Source organism: Rana temporaria, chromosome 12 (assembly GCF_905171775.1).
Source record: "Rana temporaria chromosome 12, aRanTem1.1, whole genome shotgun sequence".
Lineage (NCBI taxonomy): Eukaryota > Metazoa > Chordata > Amphibia > Anura > Ranidae > Rana > Rana temporaria.
The window spans coordinates 26,021,402-26,035,392 of record NC_053500.1 but is presented as its reverse complement, the minus strand read 5'-3'; the positions used below and the strand labels follow the sequence as shown (position 1 = coordinate 26,035,392).

Here is a 13,991-nt window from a genome sequence, read left to right as displayed (position 1 = left end):
GAACTTGATTCTTAGCCAGGCCAGGTTTATCTTTAGAAAAAGAGACCGCCGCTCCAGGCAAATGGGATAAGCAATCAATGTCCTCCTCAAAGACCGTGGGTGCTGGCAATGCACAAGGCAAAAATCAATGAAAATAATTCATGGACAGCCGCACACCAAAATAAACCTAAAAAGGTAGCCTTTATCGGTGTAAAAAGGATAAAAAGCACTACAAAGCACAGCAAGCAGTGGGGTAAAAAACTGACGCGTTTCGCACAATCAGTGCTTAGTTATAGCACATGACTAAGCACTGATTGTGCGAAACACGTCCATGAATTATTTTCAGGTTTATCTTTAGGCATACAATACAAGGACTCCAATCTCTCCCACCTCTGATTTTTCTATTACTAGTAAGGCTAGTTGGTTTTACACCAAGCCAGTTGACTTGCATTTATCAACAATGATCAACACAAGGGCACATAGAAAGCAATTGTTCTCCATGTGCGGTTGCGTGTTGAGGACTGAGGTTGAGAACCACTGCACTACCATTACCCCCCCAACGGGCCATGTTTTCAGGTTTTCCTTTACTTTGCACAGCTGCTTTAAATCAATACCAATGACATGGTAATGAGAAAAGCTATTTTATCTAAGGGAAGTTCCCAAAACATGGCCCGTTGGGGGCACTTGAGGACTGAGGTTGAGAACCACTGTTTTAGTGCAGTCACTGTTTATATTTTGGGATCATTAGAGACCTGAGGTGTAACGTGGTCATACCCCTTTAGCACCCGATGGGTTATATATTACATATTAAAAACAAATGAACAAATGGTTGGGCGATTTTCTTACAACGGATGACGTACAAGGTAGCAATTACTAATTACTGGCCATACACGGTTCGAATTTTGGCCGGAAGTGGTCGAGATTTGAACCGTTAATGAGCAGGTTTAATGTACCAAGTTAATTGATCGATTGCTAGATTCTCTTGCAATTAATCGCTAGTGGCTGCTGTAGCCGCTTGCAATAATCACGGTCTTGTCACGGTGGTGATGGCTTCCCCCACCAGGAGAAGACAATAGCTCGGTGACTTGTCGTTAAGGTTCCCCTATCGAGCTGGTTCCTGTAAGGACTGCGCAGGCGCAATCCTTGTCAAGGGAAATCTCCGAACCTTGGCTGGCATCCAGGCTCATTCTTTAACATCCCCGTGGATTGGAGGATGTTAAAAAAAAAGACTGGTTACTTTCCTCAAATTCCACGTCGCCCTGGATGCCGGCCGAGGTTCGGAGATTTCCGTCGGCAAGGATTGCGCCTGCGCAGTCCTTACAGGAACCAGCTCGTTAGCCGGAGTCAGATCACCGGCACTAAGGATTCCCGCATGTTCACTGTCTGTGCTGATGAGGGAATCTAACAAATTTCTTTCCTGCATCCTGTGGTTGCGGGAAAAAAATGTGCTCCCTTTATGGCCGGCCTAAGGACCCCTTTACACTATACTGCACATATAAATGCACGGTAATGCCCTGAAAATCTATGTGCAGTAACCTGCAATTGCATGCTTTTAGTATGCGCGTTGCATTGCATTTATAAGTGTTGATGCGCATTTTGCAGTCCTGTTACCCCCAAACTCCACCCAAGACCCTTGGGGTTCCTTTACACTAGGTGTGGCACTGGGGTTTACTGCATTTGATCAACACCAGTCACCGCAAGGGTTCCCTGAGCGTTGTGCAGTGCGAAACAAATGCATACTGTATGCATCTTTACAATAGACCAGAGCTAAACTGCCTTTCTATATCCTTTTTTTTTTTTCAGTTCAGATGCGTGGTGTTGCATTTACATATTATAATGTGCTTTGCATTCAAATAATGTTGCACTGCACATGTACACAGCATTATGGAGCGAAGGAGGCACCTTAAAGCGGAGTTCTGGCCACAATTTCACTTTTTAAATATAAATGCCCCTGTAATACACAAGCTTAATGTATTCTATTAAAGTTAGTCTGTAAACTAAGGTCCGTTTTGTTAGGTTGTTACAGCATATAGACACTTTATAAAATAGAAATGGACAGGGGCCATCTTAAGTGTGGGCATCATGAAGCCAGACTGTATGACTTCCTGGATTTCAGCCTTGCAAATCTTGCACATGCTCAGTGCTGCACAAGCAGTGTCAGATCAGGTTTCAGCACCTGTGCTGTCCAAGTCACATGATTCTTTGAGACTGGGGAATGCACAGACTCCTGGAAAGTTACACCCACTACATTCCCAGGAGTCTGTGCGGTGTAGGTTAGGAAGCATTAAGCACCTAGGTGCAGGAAGTGGGAAGATTAACTATTCTGCCTAGCAACAACACTTTGAAGGCATCTAAAAAAAAAAAATCGTAAAGGACTGACATTTTTTTAAAACTACTGATGTAATGTTATATTTATGGGTGGAACTCCACTTTAAGGGGTTTTGATCCAGGGAGTATATTAGCTTTTTCCCTGGCAAAGGATGCTCCCTAGGCCAAAAGAGTTTTAGGAGGTTCAACTTGATGGCCATTGGTCTTTTTAATCTTTTTTAAAAATGCAACTATGTCGGCATTGTAGAGAGGATCAGGATGATTGCCCTACAACTTGAGCTAGACAAAGCAGAACCCCTCCCCCCAGTGCACTTTAATTCATGTATGACAAATTAAACAGGAAACCGCCAACAAAATAAAATACGAGCAAAAAAATAAAATAAAAGTATGACATCAAGAAGAAAAGAGGGGCCCTGTATTTCTGGTAGGGTTCTGGGTGGAGACGGCTTCATTGACAGCAACAGATGTAACAGGCATCAATCTGTGTCTGGCAATTTTCAGCACTCCGGCTGTTGACGAGCCCCCGGGATGCTCCGTTATAAACAGGAAGCTCTGCTTTATGTAGGAGAGATTCATTTCAGGAGGGAGATGTAATGACACTAGAATGTGAACGCTGGTCATACTAATTATACATACGTGACAAGTAGAAGGGGTGCAATTTATCTCTGCAATTCAAAACAAATACAGTTTATTTTTTATTCACTGCCGAATTGGGCAAAACCAAGTGCATGATGGTTATGCCCACCCCATCGTGGCACTATGATCCACTTCATAGGGCGGGAAGACACTCGATAGCTGACTGACAGGGGATGGGATTAAGTATGAGGAGATAAGGGGCTTAAATTGTATTATTATTATTATATGTATGTGCAAATCTTTCCTTGATTTTAGATCTAGAGTGGAAAAGGGTTAGAACCCCCATCTGATTTTCATTGCCATCTCTCTGCTTTCCATTTGCCCTGGAGACCGCTGTCACCAAGACAGAAATCCAGAATGTTACAGTTGTCTCCATAACAAAAAGGTGACCCGTGCTTCAGTGGGGAATCATTTTCACTTCGCAGAGATGTCCGTTCCTGGTCGATCTCTGGGACAGGAGGGGGATTAAAAACCTCAATGGGGCACAGACAGGAAAAAAAAAAAATCAATAATAAAAAAAGAATTGGGAAGGTTTTAACCCTTCCTTGCTCTATTCCATGGGTGGTCAACTTGTGGCCCTCCAGCTGTTGGGGAACTACAAGCCCCTTAAGGGCTCTTTCACACGGGCGGCCCGTTCAGGCCCGCCTGCCAGTTTTTTAGGCGGACCTGAACGGGCGCTCCGTGCTCCTCTATGGAGCCGCGCATTTCAGCGGTGACAGGCCGGCTGACTTCCGACCCGCTCCGATCCGCCAAAGTGTGACGGAGGAAAAACCTACTTTTCCATCCGTCTGGCGGATTGGATCGGGTGAACACGGACAGACGGCCCGTGTTCATCCGATCCCCCCATAGGGCGGTCCCTGCACAGTGTGTGGGGACCGCCCTGTCATCCGCCGGCTCAGCGGGGATCAACGGAGCGATTCCCGCTGAGCAAGCGGAGGTTCACAGGGCCTAAGGCATTGCAAGGCTGACAGTTATAAGCATGACTCCCAAGGGTAGGAGGCATGATGGGAACTGTAGTTCTGCAACAGCTGGAGGGCCACAGGTTAAGCACCCATGCTCTATTCCAAACAAAAGTTTTGACATATTTTTTAATCTCAACTTGGAGAGACGTTGCGGTTCATGTGTCCAAGCGACTCCATAGGTCCATAAGAATGTACCCACTGCAGAATTATTTTCACTTTAGCCACTTTTTACACGTAAAAGTCTCTTAGCATGCGAGCCACATTTAAATAAACAAATTCAATTCTATATCCCCAAAACATTTTAATAAAATCATGTATATCAGATATGTTCTGAATAGCTTCATGCTTATGGTCTATAATGAAGCAGGTGGCACATTGGCCATGAAAAGGACCAAGAGCCACGTCTCAGGAGCTATACGTGACCCGCTATGGAATTCTGAACGGTCAGGTGCCCTCACCTACATTTCACATTAGAAATTCTCTTACCTGTCCTGCTTTTTCCTGGGAATCAAGTTCGTGCTTTTCTTGATCGTGAGCTGCAAGAGTCAAATATATAAAAAGTCATTGAAGGATCTCACAATGTAGGAAGCCCGGGAGAGACAATAAAAGGTACCCTGCACCCAGGAGCGCAAAGCCATTTTGTGGGCAGTTCAAAAACTAAAATGGAATACTTTTGTGGTGAAATGGTATTATCACTAGAAATTATGCTTCCAAAACAGACCTAGCTATAAAAAGTAAAGGAACTCCAGCATTATGTTCTTTATCAATCCAATGTGGCGGGTGCATCACACACACAGTATGGGTGTCATCTCAATACAATGTGAAGATACTAGCATTGTGCAGATATATCTGACCTCATCTCGAAGGAGCCGTCACTGGCCAGGAAATCTGACATGGATAAAATCCATTCGCCAGCCAGCCTGGTAGAAACTCACATCTGAAAGTGTTAACACAAACTGCAATCAAATTGTCTCAAAATCATGTACTGCACATCATGGATCTCATTTTTCCAAAGGACTACCTTTCCTTATTATGGTGGGTGGGGAAAAAATCGATACGATTTCTCTTGAGCCCATGCACCTATGGCTAACCGATGGCAGCCCATACACAGTTCAAAACTTGGCCGGTTCAGCAGGAACCAGCTGAGATTCAGACCGTGTATGGGCAGGCTCGATCAACTACAAACAGCCTGCTGGTTTCTCTTGCAATTATCGCTAGTGGCTGCTATAGCTATAGGATGGCTTCCCCCCACCAGGAGAAGACAATGGCCCAGCAGGATGGATTCCCGCATCAACAAGGTCTGTGATGATGGGGGGAATCTTTTCTGAAACCCAAGGTTGCAAGAACCAATTTTTTTCTGTGTATGGCCGGCCTTACTAATTTGTTTTAGGTTTACCGGTCATTTATAACACTGATAAATGAGGTCCAATGTTGCCCAGTGGGGTTCTCATTGACAACTCGTGTCATTAATCAGTGGCTGCTTCTTAAAAACGGGAGGTCCACACAAAAACGGAATCTTCGCTTTTCGGATCCCCCCCCTTCCGGTGTCACATTTGGCACCTTTCAGGGGGAGTGAGTGAGAAACTTGTAAAGCGCAACACATGCAAACTGAATCGCCTCTGGACGCTGTATCCATTTCATGGGTAAGGAACCCCTTGACCTCAGAAGAGCTGGGTTTTAATCTTTCTCCTGAAGGCCAAGTGGTCCGACTCCAGTCGGATGGTAGTTGGTAGTGCATTCCACAGGCGAGGTCCCTGGACTGCAAATCTTCGATCTCCTTTGGACTTGTATCTGGCTTTGGGTATCTGGAGTAGGTTTTGATTGGTGGATCGCAGAATGCGATTGGGGTTATGGGCTTTTATTTTTTCGCATAGATATTGGGGGGCGTTGCCTTGAATACACTTATGTATTAGGCAGAGTGCCTTGAAAGTGATTCTGTCTTTTACTGGCAACCACTGAAGGGATCTCAGTGAAGGTGAGATTGACTCCCATGTTTTTTTCCCAGTCACTAGTCGAGCGGCCGTATTTTGAACGACTTGCAGACGAGTGATTTGGTATTTGGGGAGTCCTAGATAGAGGGCATTTGCGTAGTCGAGTCTGGAATTGATGATTGTTCCCACCACGACTGCAATGTCCTCTTTCGGGATAAAGGGCGTGAGTCTGCGTAGTAGGCGCAGCAGATGGTGGGATCCGCTGGGAGGGGAAAGACTTACGGGAAAAGACTCCTGCGGGAGTCACTCCCCTTCCCGTCCTCCCCACTGTATTCTGGGAAACACACAGGTCCCAGAACACAGTGGAGGCCGGCGAGGACACATCACGCGACACGCACAGTAGGGAACCGGGCAGTGAAGCTGCAACGCTTCACTTCCTGATTCCCTCACCGAGGATGGCGGCGGGGGCAGCTGAGAGATGAGCGATTGCTCGGCTTCGGCTTTCGACATCGCGGGCACCCTGGACAGGCACGTGTCCATTTATTAAAAGTCTGGCTTTTAATATTTTTTTTTTCAGGTGGACCTCCGCTTTAAGCTGGCTACACACTACAACTTTTATACAATTTTCTTGTACAACTTTCCTCTAGATTTACCAAAACCTTATAATATGAGGCCAAACCTAAACACTTTCAAATTGCATGCAATCAGGCAGGCCCTTGCACTACATAGTTAAAGGTAAATCTAAAAAGGTATCCAGCTTTAGTTATCTAATCAAAGGGTGGGGAGGTGACCAAGTTGAACATGAACTACATAACTGTAGTAAAAGTAAAATTACGGTTCTATCTGGGTCTTCTGACACAGCTTTATAAACCTCAGGACTGGACGGACAGAAATACAAAATTCTTTGGCAACTCTAACAACTTCCACGTATGTGTTTTTATTGTGTATTTAGCAGTCAACTCACCTTTAAATGTCATCTCCTCCTTACCCTGACTGAGGACAAAGCTGCATTGTTGCCGGTTCCTAATTTAATGGAGTTGGCTCCAGGCCTGACCCACAGTAAGACAAGTAAAAGATTTACACCTAGCATGCTTTAATAAACAAGCCCTAGAATGTGTTGTGGTGTCGCTGCTTTCTAGTAACGAAATCTGATGCATATTCAGGCTGCCCACAAAATGGCTCTCAATTCAAGCATATTTAGTAAGGCATAGGGCAATGTGTGACGTGTGCGAACCCCCTTATAACCAATCAGAATAAAGCTTCAATGTTACCTGCATGAATGGAAATGTATTCATTCACCATGGTTACTCTATGTATAGCCTTATTAAATACAGTATGTTCAGAAAACTACAATTATCATCATCTACATGGGTGTTCTATTCCAATGCTCCACAAATACAATGCCATTTTATAATGATCAGAAACGCACATCTCTTCCATATTATTAGTACTGTGCTTTGTTTACTAGGAAGCCAAAGTGTCTGAAGCCCGGGAACATTCAGTCATGCAAATAATTGTTAGTCACAGGAAGATCGGAGACAAACAATGGTCTACAGTTCAATGTTCTGCTTTACACCAAACCAGAATCATAATCCATCTTTAAAAGGAAAACTCAACTAAGCACTATGTACATCTAAACTGACCACGCAACACAATGCCGTTCAATGCTAAGGAACCTGAAAAAAAAAACAGGCATTTTGCTGAAAATAAATAAATCTACTAATCAGGTCAGCCTTTCTCAATTTTTTCCCCCCAGATGAACCCTTGAAATCAATTTCAGGTCTTTGGGAATCCCGGCTAAAACAAATTCATAAGAGGAAAGTTGAAAAAGACCTCTTACACTGGTGGCCAATAGGGAAGTATGTCCTCCCTTACACTGGTGGCCATAGGAGTAGTATGTCCTCCCTTACACCGATGGCCATAGGAGTAGTATGTTCTCCCTTACACCGGTGGCCATAGGAGTAGTATGTCCTCCCTTACACCGGTGGCCATAGGAGTAGTATGTCCTGCCTTACACCGGTGGCCATAGGAGTAGTATGTCCTGCCTTACACCGATGGCCATAGGAGTAGTATGTTCTCCCTTACACCGGTGGCCATAGGAGTAGTATGTCCTCCCTTACACCGGTGGCCATAGGAGTAGTATGTCCTGCCTTACACCGGTGGCCATAGGAGTAGTATGTCCTGCCTTACACCGGTGGCCATAGGAGTAGTATGTCCTCCCTTACACCGGTGGCCATAGGAGTAGTATGTCCTCCCTTACACCGGTGGCCATAAGGAAGTATGTCCTCCCTTACACTGGTGGCCATAGGGAAGTATGTCCTCCCTTACACTGGTGGCCATAGGGAAGTATGTCCTCCCTTACACCAGTGGCCATAGGGAAGTATGTCCTCCCTTACACCAGTGGCCATAGGGAAGTATGTCCTCCCTTACACCGGTGGCCATAGGAGTAGTATGTCCTCCCTTACATCGGTGGCCATAGGAGTAGTATGTCCTCCCTTACACCGGTGGCCATAGGAGTAGTATGTCCTCCCTTACACTGATGGCCATAGGGAAGTATGTCCTCCCTTACACCGGTGGCCATAAGGAAGTATGTCCTCCCTTACACTGGTGGCCATAGGGAAGTATGTCCTCCCTTACACTGGTGGCCATAGGGAAGTATGTCCTCCCTTACACCGGTGGCCATAGGGAAGTATGTCCTCCCTTACACTGGTGGCCATAGGGAAGTATGTCCTCCTTTACACTGCTGGCCATAGGGAAGTATGTCCTCCTTTACACTGGTGGCCATAGGGAAGTATGTCCTCCCTTACACTGGTGGCCAATGGAAAAAAATGTCCTTCCTTACACTGGTGGCCAATGGAAAAAAAAAGGCCTCCCTTACACTGGTGGCCAATGGAAAAAATATCCTCTTACACTGGTGGCCATTGGGAAGAATGTACTACTGTATACTGGTTGCCTTTGGGAAGAATGTCCTACTTTACATTGGAGGCCATTGGGAAGAATGTCCTACCTTAAATTGGTGGCCATTGGAAAGAATGCCCTCCCTTACACTGGTGGCTATTGTGAAGAATGTCCTAACTGATGGCCATTGGGAAGAATGTCCTCCTTTACATTGGTGACCAGTAGGAAAAATATGCTCCCTTACAGTACCTTAGTGGTCAGTGGAAAGAAGGTCCTCCCTTGCATTGGTGGTCAGTGGGAAGAATGTTCTCCTTTCCATTGGTGGTCAGTGGGAAGAATGTCTTCCCTTACACTGGTGACCAGTGGTGGTCACAATGCCCCCCTTACAGACAGAAAAAAGATCATAGGTGTCATACCACCAGCTCTGCCAAGTACCCGGGAACTATGCAGGCACCATCAAATGGGAGGCCATCCAGCCATAGCTCAAGGAACCTTTAGAGCAGTGGTCATCAACCCTGACATTTCAGTTGCATCAAAACCAATAAAGTATGCAAAGTCTTACAATTTATATTCTTTAGAAAGCAGTCACAGGATAGTTATTTAAAAAATATATATTTTTTTTTCAGCTGCGTCCAATAATTAAATTATAGATCTTTTTCCAAGTGTTAAATCTTTGTGATTTGAGCCTATTGTTTATTAAAATGTGTTTATTACCAAGATAAGCCAATCAGGACAAAAGTATACATTATAGGACTCTGCAGTGCAATTTTGTCCTAGAAGAAAAATTCTCCAAATCCTTTATTAAAATCTCAAATGCAATGGCTAAAGTTAAAGCAATAACCATACTGATGCTGTCTCCCCTCGAGTTTATATCCGGTAACCAGACAGAGGAGCAGCAGCAGAAATAGCAGAACGCTCACTGGAGGGTCGATGAATTAGCACGATTAAGCTGTTGTGTATTTTTGGATTATGCTAGTGCTATTTTATTTGTCCGTCCAGTCATCGTGTTTTATATAATGTATGCCTCATGTTTAGAACCAGTGGAATGTTTATTTTCCATCCCGCTAGGATATACACTGCTTCAAATATAGTTTAAAGGCCAAGGCCCCCATACAGTAGAAGTTTAACTGGTGACATCATGGCAGATGTCAAGATTAACCCATTTCATGACTTTCACTGCTGCTGGACATTTAATGCAGAAATACACAATTGTACGTTTTATTTATAATCCCATTTTTTGTTATTGTTTTTATTGACTTATAAATTAAATTGAATTGAAGATCGTCCAAAATGTTCCTATTTATACAGCCATTGAATTATTTACGATACTATGATGTAGTGAACCCCAAACTCTTTTTCTCTGATTAGAGTGACGCCTGGGGTCCCGTACTGATAATAATTTATATAGAGTAGTGCATTGAGATCCTTTACTTAATGCAGTTGTGCTTCACTCACGTTCAACGTAACCTTTTAAGGCTAGGGGTAGGGCTGCACGAATCTAGTCAAAATGAGAATCACGATTCTTTTGCTTAGACAAAAGATCACGATTCTCAAAAATTTAATGCCAGAACCCCCCCCCCCCCCTAAAAAAATAATAAATAAACCTGCGATTTATCTGAAAATATGAATATATAAAAAAAAGAGACCAGTGATATATCTATAATGTTAAAGATCATATAACTCCTATGAAAAAAGCAGAATCAAACTTTGATTCTGATTTTTTCATAGGAGTTATATGGTCTTTAACATTATAGACATATCACTGGTCTTTTTTTATACATCAGAAGCAGTACTGCCAGCAACCATTGGGTGGCGCATGGATACACACAGTTCTACAGAACTGTGAGAAGGTTTAATACATCGGAAGCAGCACCGCCGGCAACCACTGGGTGGCGCATGGATACAAACTACTGTTGTGAGAGAAGCTCAGGCATCTATCCAGCGGCGCAGGCTGCTGACGTCGGTTTCGATATCGGCGGCATTTGCGTTCCACGCTGGTTACGTGGAACCAGCGGTGAACACAGAAGAATCGCGGGTCATCCCACGGGGAGATCGCGGGCGGGGAGAATCGAGATCGCGATTAATCGTGCAGCTCTAGCTAGGGGTTAATGGTATGTTGTAAACCCTCCACCCTTAGTAGCTCAAAGCATTCCTTTATATGAGACAGATGATGTAGTGAATCCCCAAACTCTTTTTCTCTGATTAGAGTGACGCCTGGGGTCCAATACTGAAAAGTCACATAGCATAGAAATCTTTTCCTAAATTGCAGTTGTGGTTCACTCTCGTTCACCGTAGTGTCAATTATCCAGCCTGCAGGCAGCAGATATAAATACCTTTGGCTGGGCACCAGACCCCTTAGGATGCCTGGGCCCCCTACATGTGTATGGGCTGTCCCCCCCTGATGGTGAACCTGGGTACCATTAAGAATTAATGGCACCCCTAAAGAGCAGAGCATTCTGCAACACGTAGTAACGTAAACCAAGCTTTGGACAGGGGTGTCCCGAAACTAAAAATATTATTCAAAGGCGCCCTGACTGGAAAAAGGTTGAGAAACACTGACTTAGACCAACAGGTATTGAACAATTGCTGAGAGGCAGCAGATGGTCACATTGAAGATAGCTCTGAGCCGCATGACACAGTGAACATTGCTTAAAGCGGGGGTTCACCCTAAAAAAAAAAATGTTTTTGTCTACCATGCCATGCAGCATACTAGCGTCAGCTACAGTATGCCTTTATTTTATTTTTTTTCCCTCTGTACTCACAGTTTAATCCATTAGTTAAGTTTCAGACTCCCGCGGGGAGTAGGCGTTCCTATGAAGAGGGAAGTAACATGATTGACGGCCGGCTATGGCGCGTCACGCTTCCCGAAAATAGCCGAAATAGGACTTGGCTCTTCACGGCGCCTGCGCAGTCAGCTCCTAGACATGTGCACAGGCGCCGTATAGCGCCGTGAAGAGCCGAGTCCTACTCCGGCTATTTTCGGGAAGCGTGACGCGCCATAGCCGGCCGTCAATCATGTTCCCCTCTTCATAGGAACGCCTACTCCCCGCGGGTGTCTAAAACAAAACTAATGGATTAAACTGTGAGTACAGTGGGAAAATAAATAAATAAAGGCATACTGTAGCTGACGCTAGTATGCTGCATGGCATGGTAGAAAGTTGTTTTTTAGGGTGAACCTCCGCTTTAAACTGACGTTTTTCCTTCACATGGTATATCTGTAGAAAATGGTAACATACCACCGACAACAAAATAAATCATATAAATGATTTCGAACATCTAGAACGTACACTACAGCAAAAACAGTTAATCTAAATTAAAGGCAGCTAATCTAGATTAAAAGGGCTTGTCAATTTCTATAGCTCAAATAATCAGCTTCAAGCAAAGAGAATCTAACTCAAACACCAAGTGATTTATCATCGAACGGAGAGGGCACCTAGGTCGACATGAAAACCAGAGAAGGAGAGATTAAAGAAAAACATTTAATCCATTTTCCCGAAACTCTTTGTTATAGCAGAGCCGTGGTAACCCAATGTCTAAGTGCCTCTCAGTGTTAGATGAGCACACATGATGTGCACAATGGGCAGACATGCAGTGAGGTTGGGGTAGACAGAGACCATGCAATTATGTCATGCTCTATGGGTGACACAAAACCAACCATCTAGAACAATACTGGGGAAGGGTGAAAAGGGAAGGTACGGGATTCTGCACACCTGCATGTGCGTCCTTCAAGCAAGTTAGAAAAGCAGAAGGCAGCCATGGGAGGTCAGAAGGCTTTAGTAGACCAGCCATATTAGAAGCCAACTGGAAACACACCTCTGAAAACAGGAACACGGCTGACAGGTATTCCAGACCCATGTGGAGAGATTCTTTTTCTGGGGGCCACCACAGTCTCACTGCTAACTGCAGAAAGCGGTCCTGAGATTTCTTCACTAGGTGTTCCTGCAGCTTCACATGGTTCCATTTTGTTCTCACTGTCTATAGTTCTGTTGGCATCGACCTCCACTTGGTAAACAGACACAGAGGGCCGTGGGCGAGGGAGGACCAACTGATCTTCTGCAGAGAAAGTACCAGCTGCCAAGTCAACATATGGCTTCTCTCCTCCATCCTCCCGTTTATCGGTCAGTTCAGGGAAAACAGAACCATCAAGCAGCTTGTTGGCATCCACTGCCGTAAAGCTTTCAACCACTAGACCATTTGTCTGAGGCTTTAGAACAAGAGGTGACTCTTTCCCAATGCCTCCAGAACAAACAATGTCCTGCTCCAACTCTCCACCTTCGTCGCTGCGTTCCTCCCATGAGATGTGGTTGCCTTCACAACCATCTTGATCATATTCTTTGCCATTCGTTCCCCTGGATAAGTCATGCAGTTTATCCGGTCTTTCTGAAGGTTCTGTAACCTCACCACTTATGCCAGTCCACCCTGAACTGATATCTTCGTATGTGTCTCCAGTAACAGCGCAATAGTCTTGTGGGTGCGTTTCCTTCTTGGTCCAATCGGAAGTTTCAGAAGTGTCCATCACTTCCTGTTGCGATTCTGTTTCTGGAGAGCTGCCAGAAAGCTCCTGTGCCTCCGAATCGCCTGTGGCTGCTGAGAGTTTAATTTCTGGGGTTCGGGGTAAAAAGGGGCAAGTTTGATGCAGTAAAATGAAACATGTAATGAATGTGTGTCAATGACTGGCTATACAAAAATCTAAAAACGGCTAACTCAGGGCTGGCTGAGATCCAAGAATTACCGTATACAGCAAATGTACATAAAACATTATACATGGCACCAATATGTCCAACCTTGATCTATAAAACCCAAATATGAAGGTGAAAATTAAAAGGGTGCCCAACAAACTTTAGATAACGTGTTACAGTATTCAATAGATTATACATTTATGGCCAACTATGAAGCTGCAGATTATCATCATTGTCCATGCATTGAGAATTAATGAAGGACAATGTAATATATTGCAGCTTACCAAGTCCTACATTTTGTCCTGCATTCGTTTTAATTTTTCCTTTTTATTTTTACTTGGAAATCCTGCCAGTAACACACTTCTTGTCCTAGGGTGGCAACGCTTATTCCCTGTTCTGTATATGTGGGGGAAGAAGCATTGACACCCAAGAGAGGAAGTATGGATCACAAAGGTGAATGTGGCACGGCTGATAAGACTCTTGGGATTTCAGTGCAGCAGAGGCACTATGCTTTTGGGTCTCTACAGGTTTTCACTGATCAACTGGCATTTTTGCACGTATTGAACAGATACAACAAA

At 44.5% G+C, this 13,991-nt stretch overlaps 1 protein-coding gene across 10 annotated transcripts in view; it reads right to left on the bottom strand.

Moving 5' to 3' along the window:
* LOC120918777 (microtubule-associated protein tau-like) overlaps positions 1 to 13,991 on the bottom strand; it is a 101,160-nt gene that overhangs the window by 25,614 nt on the left and 61,555 nt on the right. For all 10 annotated transcript variants that reach the window (XM_040330561.1, XM_040330562.1, XM_040330558.1 and 7 more), the window contains exons 5-6: positions 12,548 to 13,336; positions 4,392 to 4,441 (exon numbers count right to left, since the gene is read on the bottom strand). In XM_040330561.1, coding sequence (XP_040186495.1) covers positions 4,392 to 4,441; positions 12,548 to 13,336 — 839 coding nt within the window. The remainder of the gene's footprint in view (positions 1 to 4,391; positions 4,442 to 12,547; positions 13,337 to 13,991) is intronic.